Genomic DNA, 12,923 nt, shown 5'->3' on the forward strand with positions numbered 1-12,923 from the left:
TTTTCCCCCTTTTTTTAATTTGATGCTTCTGTTTGAGGTTGGAGATAGAGGTGACCAACCTGAATTAATTTAATAGCTTCAAGGTAACAAAGGATAAAAGAGGGATAAAAAAGGGATAAAAAAGGATAAAAGAGGTTGTTTAGAATGACTTGCCGTGACTTCGTAAATTCTAGGACTGCCCTGTTCTCTGAGACTAATGTAATATTCTTCACAGTGTCTTGAAAGCAAAAAATAATAATGTCCTCAGAGACCAGATTGCTGGTACTATTTGGAAAAAAAAAGTCTAGTTATCAGTTTGCACATATTCCTTTATTTTTGATTGTCTTCCTCTAAATCCTGGTTTTAACACCACATGCACAGAACTCTTATCCTACAATTATGAATTATGAATTAAGGAATTAAGGAACACCTTTTAAAAATATTTTATTTATTTTATTTTCCCTTTTGTTGCCCTTGATTTTTATTGTTGTTATAGTTATTGTTGTTGTTATTGATGTCTTCATTTTAGAACAGAGAAAAATGGAGAAATGGAGAGAGGAGGGGAAGACAGAGAGGAGGAGAGGAAGATAGACACTTGCAGACCTGCTTCACCACCTCTGAAGCGACTTCCCTGTAGGTGGGGAGCCAGGGGCTTGAACCAGGATCCTTATGCTGGTCCTTGCACTTTGCGCCACATGTGCTTAACCCGCTGCGCTACCACCCGACTCCCAATGGAACACCTTTAAAAATTTTTATTTATTTATTTATTCCCTTTTGTTGCCCTTATTGTATTATTGTTGTAGTTATTATTGTTGTTATTGTTGTTTATGTCACTGTTATTGGATAGGACATAGAGAAATGGAGAGAGAAGGGGAAGACAGAAAGGGGGAGAGAAAGATAGACACCTGCAGACCTGCTTCACCACTTGTGAAGCGACTTCCCTGCAGGTGGGGAACCAGGCGCTCAAACCATCATCCTTGAGCCAGTGCTTGCGCTTTGTGTAAGTGACACCTTTTAAGAAAGTCTAGGCATACTACCAGTCAAACACCACCAGAATTCCTGGTAAACAGTGAGTGTAGTTTCTTAAAACAACTTCTGTTGCAGGACAGTTACTCACCAAAACTCTAGTTGCTATTCAAGGTATCTGTTTTTTTAATTTTGTTTATTTATCATTGGATAGAGACAGAAAAATTGAGAGGTGAGGGGGGAGATAAATAGGGAAAGAGACAAAGAGACACCTGCAGCCTTGCCCCTGTAGGTGGGGACCAGGGACTGGGTCATCAAGCTCACTCTCCTTGTTCAGTGCTGGAATGCTGTTCCATCGACCCAAGCAGCTAATCAAAGACAACATTGGTGAGAAAGGAAGAGAGCGTGCATGAGGATGACTTGGCTAGGCCTATTTTCAAACCCCTTTAAGCTTTTTTCTCTTTAGTAGTCCAGTGTTGTTTCCTATTACTTTGGCAAAATGTTCCTTCCTTCTGATGTCTGAAATTTATCAGTTGTGAATAGGTTTACACAAAAACTTTTACCACAAAACATCTTCAGGCTGAGACCATCCAAAAAGTGCCCATGGAATATGTGTTGAAAGTCTTAGTTGAGAGGGCCAGGAGGTGGCTCACCTGGTATAGTGTACACATGCACAGGGTTTTGGGTTCAAGCACGAAGCTATCACATGGTAGTACCTGCAGAAGAGACTTCACAAGTGCTGAAATGATGCTGTAGTGTCTCTCCCTTCTCTGTCTCTCTCTCCCTCTCTATATTTATTTCTCATCCTCTATCAAGGGAAAGGAGGGAAGGAGGTATGCGGGAAGGGAGGTACATATAAACATATATACATATACTAGAGAGAGAGAGACAGAGAGAACACAGCATCTTCCTCACAAGATTATTAATCCTCTTTTATAATGTCCATTTAATAGATAAAAAAATCAAGGCACAGCGAGGTAAAATAGCCTATAAGTTCTTTGTCCGGTAGGTAGAAGAGAGGGATTTTGAACCCCAACTCTCTAACTCAGGGCTTATATTTGAAGGTTAGATAATCTGTAAATTGGTTTTTTTTTTAATGCAAAAGAGCTTTAATAAGCACAATAGTAGCCTGGCTACACACATCATTTAAAAATATTTTTATTAATTTATTATTGGACAGAGACAGAGAGAAAGTGAGAGGGAGAGAGAGACAGAGAGACACAAAGAGACCTGCAACCCTGCTGCAGTACTCGTGAAGCTTTCTCCCGGAAGGTGGGAACCAGGGACTTGAACCTGGGTCCTTGTGCACTGCAGTGTGTGCACTTAATCATAGCCTTGACCCGACACACTATTTTAAGGAAGTTGATAAGAGTACTTGGGGACTCTGGAGGTATCATAATGATTATAAAAAAGATTGCTCCAGGCAGATGACCTCACCAATGTGTTCTGGAACCTCACCTCTCCAAAGCTCTGTCCCACTAGGGAAAGATAGAAACAGACTGGGGGCATGGATCCACCTTCCAACAGCCATGTCAAGTGGAGAAGCAAATACAGAAGCCAGACTTTCCACCCTCTTTCCACCCATAATGAACCTGGGTCCATACTCCCAGAGGGATAAAGAGTAAAGTTTTCACTGGAGAGGATTAGACATGGAACTCTGGTGGTGGGAACTGTGTGGGATTGTACCTACCCCTGTTACAAAAATTTTATAATCTAGTCAATCATTATTAAATCACTAATAAAAAATTATACAAATAAAAAAAAGACTTTCATGCCTCAGGCTCTGGAGTCTCATGTCCAATCCTCTGCACTACCCAAAGATGAAATGTACTCTGGTAAATAAATACTATTTGTATCTTTTTAACATTTTTCTTGCCAGCTAACAGACAAAGAGGAGGTTCGTATCTCCACCATTCTTCTTAGTTGCCTTACTTAAATGGAGAGACGACATTAGAGGATATCTTAAAATTGACATACCTATTTATTCATTAAAAAGATTACATTGACTTGACATTGCGTTAACCAAGGTGGAAGTCATTTATACTTTTAAGAGCAATAACTGAAATAGTTGACACAACTTACTCAAATGGTCTGAATGTAGCTACTGGGGACCAAGCCCTTTAACCTCTTTCAGATGTTCAAAAAAACAAATTAGGAAAGTACAAGAACAAAGCAACCTTAGGCCCTGCATATACAAGAGAGTCAGTATATCAAATTCCAGCAGACATAAAGTATAGAATGAAGTTGGAAGTTGTCCCTTCTGTTCAAAGTACATAATGGCCCCAAATCACCTTGCAGTAACAATAGATTTCAGTTGTTTTCTTTCCTGGTCTTGCTTTCTGTTTTCTTTTTTTTTTTTTTTAATACAGGTATTTAAAATGTGGTGGATGGGTTCTTTTTTTTTTAAGATTTTATTTATTTATTCATTAGAAAGATAAGAGAGAGAAAGAACCAGACATCACTCTGGTACATGTGCTGCTGGGGATTGAACTCAGGACTTCATGCATGAGAGTCTAATGCTTTTTCCACTGTGCCATCTCTCAGACCACGGTGGATGGGTTATTAATGTATTTTTTTAGGAATGAAAATAGGCATTTTAGAGTAATAAATTTACATTAGAATAATAACTTCATTGCCGAGTCGTCGGCTGTGTGGCAACGGCGGCCTGAGCCCGGGTCCGGCGTCGAGATGCTGCAAAGCTTTATGAAAAATGTTTGGACCCCCCTGCGGCCCTACTACACCCAGGTTTACCAGGAGATCTGGGTAGGAATGGGCTTGATGGGCTTCATTGTTTATAAGATCAGGAGTGCAGATAAGAAAAGTAAAGCTTTGAAAGCCTCTAAGCAGACTACGGGCCATGGCCATCACTAGCAGCTGCCCCGGGAGTGTGTGCAGATGGTGGGACATCCGCCTGGCTGTGCCCTGCGGCACGCCGCGTTAGACGGGGGCCTGGGTATTGTACAAGAGTGAATAAAGGTTGTTGTGAGTCAAAAAAAAAAAAAAAAGAAGAATAACTTCAATTTTGTGATTACCAGCCACGGCATTTATTTATTTATTTATTTATTTATTTATTTATTTATTTATTTATTTTAAAGTATCTGCCATTATCATTTTATAGCCAACCTCATCATTTACTGGCAGGCCAGGCTGATTGAATTAGGCTGTCAGGACCGGTATCTTGCTGGAGACCACTATTGATCATGAATTCTTGAGACTGTAAAATACTGTGATTTAGCCAGTGCATTACTCAGAGGAAACCAATTAACTTCAGGGAGTTTCTGGGAGTTTATTACATCAAAAGACAAAGTCTCTGAAATCCAGAAGGTCTTGGTGCTGACAAATTGTCACCCTAATCATCCCAGAATTCTGCTGGGAGTTGACATCTAATGATGCCCTCTGTGCTGGCAGCTAATTCTTGATCTTTTGCCCAGAAGAGGTTGAACTTTCTGAGAAGTCCTGAAAGTTGGGATTTTTCTGTCTTGCCCATTGCCTTTTTTCTTTTTTCTTTTTTTTTTTTCCATTGCAGGCACTTGCTTCTCACTTTTCTTTTTTTTTTAATTTTTTATTCATAAAAAAGAAACATTGACAAAACCATAGGATAAAAGGGATACAGCTTCGCACAGTTCCCACCACCAGACCTCCGTATACCAACCCCTCCCTTGATAGCCTTCCTACTCTTTAACCCTCTGGGAGTATGGACCCAAGATCATTGTGGGATGCAGAAGGTTGAAAGTCTGGCTTCTGTAATTGCTTCCCTGCTGAACATGGGCGTTGACAGGTCGATCCATACTCACATCCTGTCTCTCTCTTTCCCTAGTGGGGAAGGGCTCTGGGGAAGCAGAGCTCCAAGGCACATTGGTGGGGTTGTCTGTCCAGGGAAGTCTGGTCGCATCCTGCTAGCATCTGGAACCTGGTGGCTGAAAAGAGAGTTAATATACAAAACCAAATAAACTGTTGGACAATTATGGACCTAAAGGCTGGAATAGTGCAGGTGAAGCGTTGGGGGGGGGGGGGAGTCCTCCATTTTGTAGATAGCTAGTAGGCATATTTTAGTTATATTTCAAAGGGTCTGTAGCTATACTAGTGTTTTGTTTGTTTGTTTTTGCCTGAGCCTGAAATCTGATATGCAAGTGAATCCTAATTATTGTCTGGGGAGATAATGTCATGGCTGGGAAAAGGACCAGAAAGCTGGATCAGGGAAGAGAGTAGCTCCCTAATATGGGAAAGGGGTATAAATATTACTGTAAACCCCATCAGTTTGATGTGATCTGGGGCCCATAATTAGCTTAGGAGCCTGTGCAACCTCTACATCCCTCTAGATCTGAGCTCACATTCTATGGTCATGAGTAGAAACATTCCATGCTGCCCCAGTATCTCCAGTATCGACCCATCTTCCTCAGGTGTATGTATCATAGAGTATGTTGTCCATCCTTCCTTCAGAGGATGGAACATTCTTTACCATTGTTGATCCAGGTTGAGTTGCCCATTGCCTATACACACACACACCCCACCCCGACACACACACACACACACACACACTCCCTCTCTCTCTCTCTCTCTCTAGCAAAACTAGTAAAACCCTTTAGTGAGAGGGAACTGCTCACCAGTGGGCCATCTTTTGTTTTTGACTAGTCTACACTGTTAAAAAATAGTTATATAGTTTATTCAAAAACCTTTGCTTTGTCCCCACTTCTCCCACTAATTTTCCTGAGGACACAACATCATATCACAGAAGTGGTAGAGCAGTTTAATCGGAGAGAAGCATTTGTTACTCATAAGCTTTGGAGAAATCAGCTTTGGTTCTCAATAGGGAACAATAAAATCAATGTCTGTCTTATGAATTATAGAGGCTAAAACATAGGAAGCATTATTTTGGGACCTAGTGTCTTGTAGACGCTCAATAAGTAGTTGTTATTCAGAAGATAATTATTGTTCATTGCTTATTAGAAGCTTACATAGTTTAGGTATGTTTCTTCAGCTCAGAAATGTGAATTGACTCCAGGTTCAAGACTGGAAGAGCCCATATATCTAGATTTTACTTGACTGAATTAAAAATACATAGTGTCTTTATTTATTGGATAAAGACAGCCAGAAATTGAGAGGTTAAGGGGAGATAGAGAGACAGAGAGAGAGACACCTGAAGCCCTGCTTCACCACTCGTGAAGTTTTCCCCCTGCAAGTGGGGACTGAGGCCTTGAACTTGGGTCCTTGTGCATTGTAACATGTGTGCTCAACCAGATGAGCCACCACCCCACCCCCGCTTTTTTTTTTTAATTATCATTGTTGACTATTCAGTTCCTACAATGTGATTTATGCTCTAGGGCCAGATAGCCTAGACTGTGTTTTTAAAATAATTTGTAATTTTGTCTTTTTTTTTTAATCTGCTTTCTTTTGCTCTCTCTTCTCTCTGCCACTCCCTTCTCCTCCCCATGAAGTTCATGGGATATTTCTATGACTGCTTTGTGGTTTATAAACATAACTTCTGAGCACTGTATACTTTGTGTTACAAATGAATTTGTATTATTATTGCCCCACACAGTGTGTTGCTACGTGCATACCCAATTCTAGTCTATATCCAAAATGTACTGGTGATCTTTGTAAACCTATAAGCAAACCCCACATTGCTCCAAAACAACGATTTCCAATTTCAATAGAATTCACAGTATCCACCACTGTCACTGTGAACTTTATTTATTCTGTTTCAAAACCTCCAATTCCCACCTACTAAGGCTCTGTTCTTTTGGAGAAGAACTGCAGCTGCTATCCGAGAAAGTCAATAATCAGTGCAGAATTCAAGCACTTACCTGCAGTCTTCCCTTTCCTCCAGGTTGCTTCTTTTTTTTAATTTTTTTTATATTTATTTATTCCCTTTTGTTGCCCTTGTTGTTGTTTTTATTGTTGTTATTGATGTCATTGTTGTCGGATATGACAGAGAGAAATGGAGAGAGGAAGGGAAGACAGAGGGGGAGAGAAAGACACCTGCAGACCTGCTTCACCACTTGTGAAGCGATTCCCCTGCAGGTGGGGAGCCGGGGCGCAAACCAGGGTCCTTATACTGGTCCTTGCGCTTTGCGCCACATGCACTTAACCTGCTGCACTACCGCCCGACTCTCCTCCAGGCTGCTTCTAACTAGTTGATTATCCCAGACTTTTTTTTTTTTTTTTTTTTTGCCTCCAGGATTATTGCAGGCGCTCAATGCCAACATAATAAAGCGACAGCTCCTGGAAGCCATTTCTTTTTTCTTTTCTTCCCCGCCCCTTCCTCCCTCCCCCAATTTATTCAATAGGGCAGAGAGAAATTGAGAGGGAAGGGAAGATAGAGAAAAAGAGACACCTGTGGACCTGCTTCACCACTTGTGAGATATCCCACCATTTGGGTGGGGAGCAGAGGCTCGAACCCAGATCCTTGCGCTTAGTACTATGTATGCTTAACTGGGTGCACCAACACCCAAACCCCTTGTCCCCAGTCTTTAATGTGCAATTTCAAGTGTGGCTAGCTGACTGCTAAAGACCAAAGATAAACTCTTTTGGAATAGCTGCTTTTGGACTGATGATTATGCTTTCCGTGTTACTCAGACTTTAGGTTAGCACATTGATGTTACAGAGACCTCCCTGTTTAGGTCGGTGTTGATAGATTCTGGAAGACTACATCTTTATAAAACCATTATACTTGAGGCTGGGTGGTGATGCACCTGGTTGAGCACACACGTTACAATGCACAAAGACCCAGGTTCAAACCCCCAGTCCCCTCCTGCAGGAGGGAAGCTTTATGAATGGTGAAGCACGGCTGCAGGTGTCTGTCTGTCTCTCTCCCTCTCTGGTACCCCCTTCCCTCTCCATTTCTGGCTGTCTCTATCCAATAAATAAACAAGGATAATTTTAAAAAATATTTTAAAAAACCACCATACTCTGCTCCTAAGCTCTGCTTATAAAATGATATCCCCAGGCTGTGTCTTCTGTTGTCTGCGTTGAGGAAAACACTGGGAGCCTGGAAGCTCTGGAATCTTGCCACTTGTTGAAGGTGCCACGAGGAAGGGAGCCAGAGACCTTGGAGGCTCGGTTCTGAACAGCATGTTCTCGGGTTTCTTTCCTTCATGCTCCTCTCTCCTCTTTGTTTTTCAGGCAGTGAGGCTGATTTTAGCTCCTCCAGCAGCACGGGCAGCATTTCCGCTCCAGAGGTCCATATGTCTGCTGCAGGAAGCAAGCGACCCTCTTTTCCACGCAAGTAGGCAATGACTCCTGCTCTGTCATTAATGCAATACTCTTCACAGGAACTTATCTGTACTCTGTGTTTCTCTAAAACCATCTGGGTTCAGCCTTGAGGACTTCATTATTCATCAGTGAATGTTTTGTTTGTTTGTTTGCTTGTTTCTATTTCAGTGACTTGACCTCTATGCCCACTCATTCTCTTCTTCTCTCATTCCCTCACTCATCTGTATACTCACTTGAGCTAATCATACCCCATTTCACTGCTTCTTCACCAGCCTGTCAACTCTCAGCTGTGAACACTTGCTTTACTCTGCAAGGAGCAGTAGAGCAGAGTAGCTAAGCATGGAGCCTGGCCACTTGGTTTAAAGGCCAGTCCTCCATCTGCAAGCTATGTGGTCAAGAATAAGTAGCTTAACTTCTCTATGTCTCTATTTCCACATCTGTAAATTAGAGCTGTTCTCATAAGCACCTTGCAGGGTTTATTGTCACAGTTGAATTAGTTAGTACAGGTGATAGGCGAGAGTGATGTTTGGAGCATAGTAAACATCAATGAATATTCACCGTAGCTGCTAAGTGGATTGTAGGAGAGAAGGTGTGGGAGAGAGATAGGTAACATCATTCATATTTGATAAGTTTGACTGTAAGCCCTAGAAATCTCTCTTACCATCAACGACAGTATTCATTCATGGCACTAGTGTTTACTGGTTGTCTACTTTGAGACAGGTTCTGAAGATATGATAATAAAGAATACTCCATGAAACTTATTTGCATTCTGGTGAGGGAGGGAGAATACATACATAAATAATATCGTGCCTTGAAAAATATCCACAGGAAGGGTCCAGGAGATAATTCACCATGGGATCACACACTTTGTCATGTATAAGGAACAAAACATAAAAGGGGTAACTTCATGAGGAGTGCTATGGTGTCCCTTCTCTCTCTGTCTCTCCCTCTCCTATGTCCCACCCTCTACCAAAAAAAAAAAAAAAAAAAAAAGAATCCTTTTAAAGCAGTGTGATTGTGCAAGCATGGAGTCCCAGTGATAACTTTGTTGGAAACACACACACATACACACAGCTCACCTGGGAAGGTGACTGTTTTGCTGTGCATGGAACTAGGTTTGAACCCAGCCCCCAAAGCAATGAGGGAAGCTTTAGAGCTATGGTATCATTTCCTCTTTCTCTCTTTCTATCTGGAAAAGAAAAAATAAAGTGAACCTGGAGCAGTGAATCCCTAGTAATAACAAAATAGATTAGGTAGGTAGATAGAGAGACAGACAGACAACACACAGGGGAACACCATATATGGTAATGGAATGTGTGGAGTATTTCTACTGGACTATTTTTTTTTTACATTTATTTATTTATTTATTTATTCCCTTTTGTTGCCCTTGTTGTTTTATTGTTGTTGGATAGGACAGAGAAAAATAGAGAGAGGAAGGGAAGAAAGAGAGGGAGAGAGAAAGATAGACACCTGCAGACCTACTTCACCCGCCTGTGAAGCGACTCCCCTGCAGGTGGGGAGCCGGGGGCTTGAACCAGGATCTTTACGCCAATCCTTGCACTTTGCACCATGTGCTCTTAACCAGCTGTGCTACCACCTGACTCCCCTACTGGACTATTTTTTTAAATTTCTTTATTGGGGGATTAATGGTTTCTAGTCAACAGTGAAGTACAATAGTTTGTACATGCATAGCATTTCCACAAAGCAGTACAACCCCCACTAGATCCTCCTCTGCCATCATGTTCCAGGACCTGAATCCTCACTCCCACCTCAGAGTCTTTTACTTTGGTTTGGACTAATTCCTGTATGACCTCTGTGAAGAGCTGAACTGTGAGGAGCCAGATGGTGGTGAACCTGATTAATCACACATATTACAGGGCATAAGGACCTGGGTTCAAGCCCACAGTCCCCACCTGCAAGGGGGAAAGCTTTGTGAGTGGTGAAGCTGTGTTGTAGGTGTCTCTCTGTCTCTCTCCCTCTCTATCACCCCCTTCCCTCTTAATTTCTGGTTGTCTCTATCCAATAAATAAATAAATAGAATAATTAAAAAAAATTTTTTTTAATTAGTTGAACTGTGAGAGGGACCTTCTGAAGCCCAAACAACACAATGAAGGACCCACAGGACACTTAGGGATAATTTCTCTTTAGACTTTGGTCAAGAGTCTTGACTACCCTAGGCCCAGAGTTTCCACATTTGTGAAAATTGGATTAGACCTCATTTTTTAAAAAAATATTTATTTATTTATTTATTCCTTTTTGTTGCCCTTGTTGTTTTACTTTTGTAGTTATTATAGTTGTTGTTATGCATGTCGTCGTTGTTAGGACAGAGAGAAATAGGGAGAGGAAGGGAAGACACAGAGGGGGAGAGAAAGATAGACACCTGCAAATCTGCTTCACCGCTTGTGAAGCAACTCCCCTGAGGGTGGGGAGCCAGGGGCTCGAACCAGGATTCTTACGCTGGTCATTGTGCTTCACACCACCTGCGCTTAACCTGCTGCACTACCACCTGACTCCCAGACCTCATTATTTTTAAGGTTCTGCTCTATGGGGTAGAAAATGTCTGGTTTCCAAAAGCTTCCATTTCTAGGGGTCAGTAAGTAGATATTTCCCTTTTCATATGGAGAGGGATGGGGCAAGTTTGGGGAACTGAAACTTAGTCCCCTCAACCTCCATTGTAGTTTCTTTGTTTAAAAAAAAAACAAACCTGAATTCAAACATATATATATTCAAATATATATATATATATATATATATATATATAGTCCTTAATGACAAAGCACAGCTCTATCTCCAGATGTCATCTGTTTTGGAAATAAAGTGGCTATAGGATCAAGCACAGGGATATACACCTTGTCTTTACAAATCAGTAGCTTGCTCTGAAGGGAAAGCACTTACCTAACTCATTCAGGAAATTAGCACATAACCAGGGTACAAGGTACCAAAGAGCATAGAGACAAAAGAAAAGGAAAGGAATGGCAGAAAAAAAAGTCAGTTTTCTTAAGCATCCCAAAGGAATTTGTGGTTAAATTCCAAGGTAAGGTCAGTAATAACTAAGTGACTTAAAATGTTCTTGTCTGGAATTCTTGATTTTACTTAGCAGTCCATTTCACTCTAGCATATTCAATACTGGGGGTTGAATTGAGGACCTTACACTTTTAAGTTCAACACTTGACCCTGTCCACACCCTGAACCACTGATCTACTTGTTTTTCAGCCCTAGATAGTATGCAGGTTCCTCCACACTTTGAACGATGCCACTTTCCTTTATGAGAGACCTACATTTCCACATTAAATCCTCTGTAGAAATCATTACTTGGTTCTTGGAAACTGACTTGTAAAAAAAAAAAATGTATCGGGGTTGGGCAGTGGTGCCCAACCTGGTTCAATTCACATGTTACATTGTGCAAAGACCTGGGTTTGAGGCCCCCCCCCCACCTCACCTACAGGGGGGAAAACTTTTTAAGTGGTGAAGCAAATCTGCAAGTATTTCTCTGTCTCTCTCCCTCTCTGTCCCCCTCCTCCTTCCCTCTCAATTTCTGGCTGTCTATTAAATAAAGTAACTAAATTTTTTTAAATTATATATTTTGAAACTAGGTCGTGGAATACTATTCATTTCATGTCTGTGGGGTTTCTTTCTATACTCGTTGGTAATTGTTATGAAACAGTTTTTGAAGAACCTGCTGTACCTGTTTTTGAGGATTGAAAGAAATCCAGAGTTGATTTTTCCTTTGTGATAAAAAAAAAAAAAAAAGTGTGGGCTGTTGAGATAACTCACTTGGGCTGGAGCCGGGTTGGACCCCAGAACTCACCACTCTGGGATGAGCTTCAGTGCTGTGGTACTTTCTCCTCTCTCTCTCCCTATATGAAAAAGTCAAAACAAAACCTGGTACCTTCTCTCTCTCTCTCTCTCTCTCTCTCTTTCCATATGAAAAAGTTAAAGCAGAACCGTGAAGCCCCACTGACAACAACAACAACCAAAGCAACAGGCAGAGACTGTTACTAGAACAGTTCACTCTCCCAGCAGCAAGTGACACACCATCAAACTCCTTCCCTGGCAGCTAGTTTACCTAGGCTGTAAATCATTTTCATATTCTTCTTGCTTTTACACTATGTTAGCCTTGCTTTAGGTTTTTCTGTGTTATTTAGTAGGGTTTGGTGAGTTTTCTGGGAACACAAAATTCTTTTCTAATAAGTTTTATGCCTTTTTTTTTTGGTATACAAAAGCTTTCGTACAAACACTTTTTACTAACTTTCAGATAATAAGGGAAACCTGTGTTTTATTAGCGTGAGATAGGAGATATTTCTGTAGAGTTAAAAGGTCTACACTTAAATTAACTTTTAGGGGGCTGGGTGGTAGTTTGCTCAGTTTGACTCAGGCTCAAGCCCCAGGCCCCCATATGTAGAAAGGAAGCTTCACTAACAGTGAAACAGGGTTGCAACTGTTTCCCTTTCTGTCCCTATCTCTTGCTCCATCCCCTCTCCACTTCTCTCTGTCCTAGCACATAAAAATAATAATAACATAAAAAATAATTAACTTTTCAATTGTGTATTCTTGAAGCAGTTTTATCCCAAGTCTCAGTCATTGTACATAGCTGAATATGCCACATAATAAAAAAGGCAAGTAATAATTATGTCAACATGAGAGCATGTTGGTCAAAATTAAGTGAAAGAGTGTTTATAAAATTTCTGGGGGTGAGCAGGGGTAGATAGCATAATAGCTATGCAAAGCGACTCTCATGCCTGAGGCTACAGAGTCCCAGGTTCAAT

At 41.1% G+C, this 12,923-nt stretch overlaps 1 protein-coding gene across 7 annotated transcripts in view; it reads left to right on the forward strand.

Annotated features, from left to right (window-relative positions):
• The window catches only part of SYBU (syntabulin), a 105,219-nt gene that overhangs the window by 78,559 nt on the left and 13,737 nt on the right, over positions 1-12,923 (forward strand). For all 7 annotated transcript variants that reach the window (XM_060195800.1, XM_060195792.1, XM_060195828.1 and 4 more), the window contains one exon: positions 8,068-8,170. In XM_060195800.1, coding sequence (XP_060051783.1) covers positions 8,068-8,170 — 103 coding nt within the window. The remainder of the gene's footprint in view (positions 1-8,067; positions 8,171-12,923) is intronic.

The sequence above is a fragment of the Erinaceus europaeus genome, chromosome 1 (assembly GCF_950295315.1).
Source record: "Erinaceus europaeus chromosome 1, mEriEur2.1, whole genome shotgun sequence".
In the NCBI taxonomy this organism is placed as follows: domain Eukaryota; kingdom Metazoa; phylum Chordata; class Mammalia; order Eulipotyphla; family Erinaceidae; genus Erinaceus; species Erinaceus europaeus.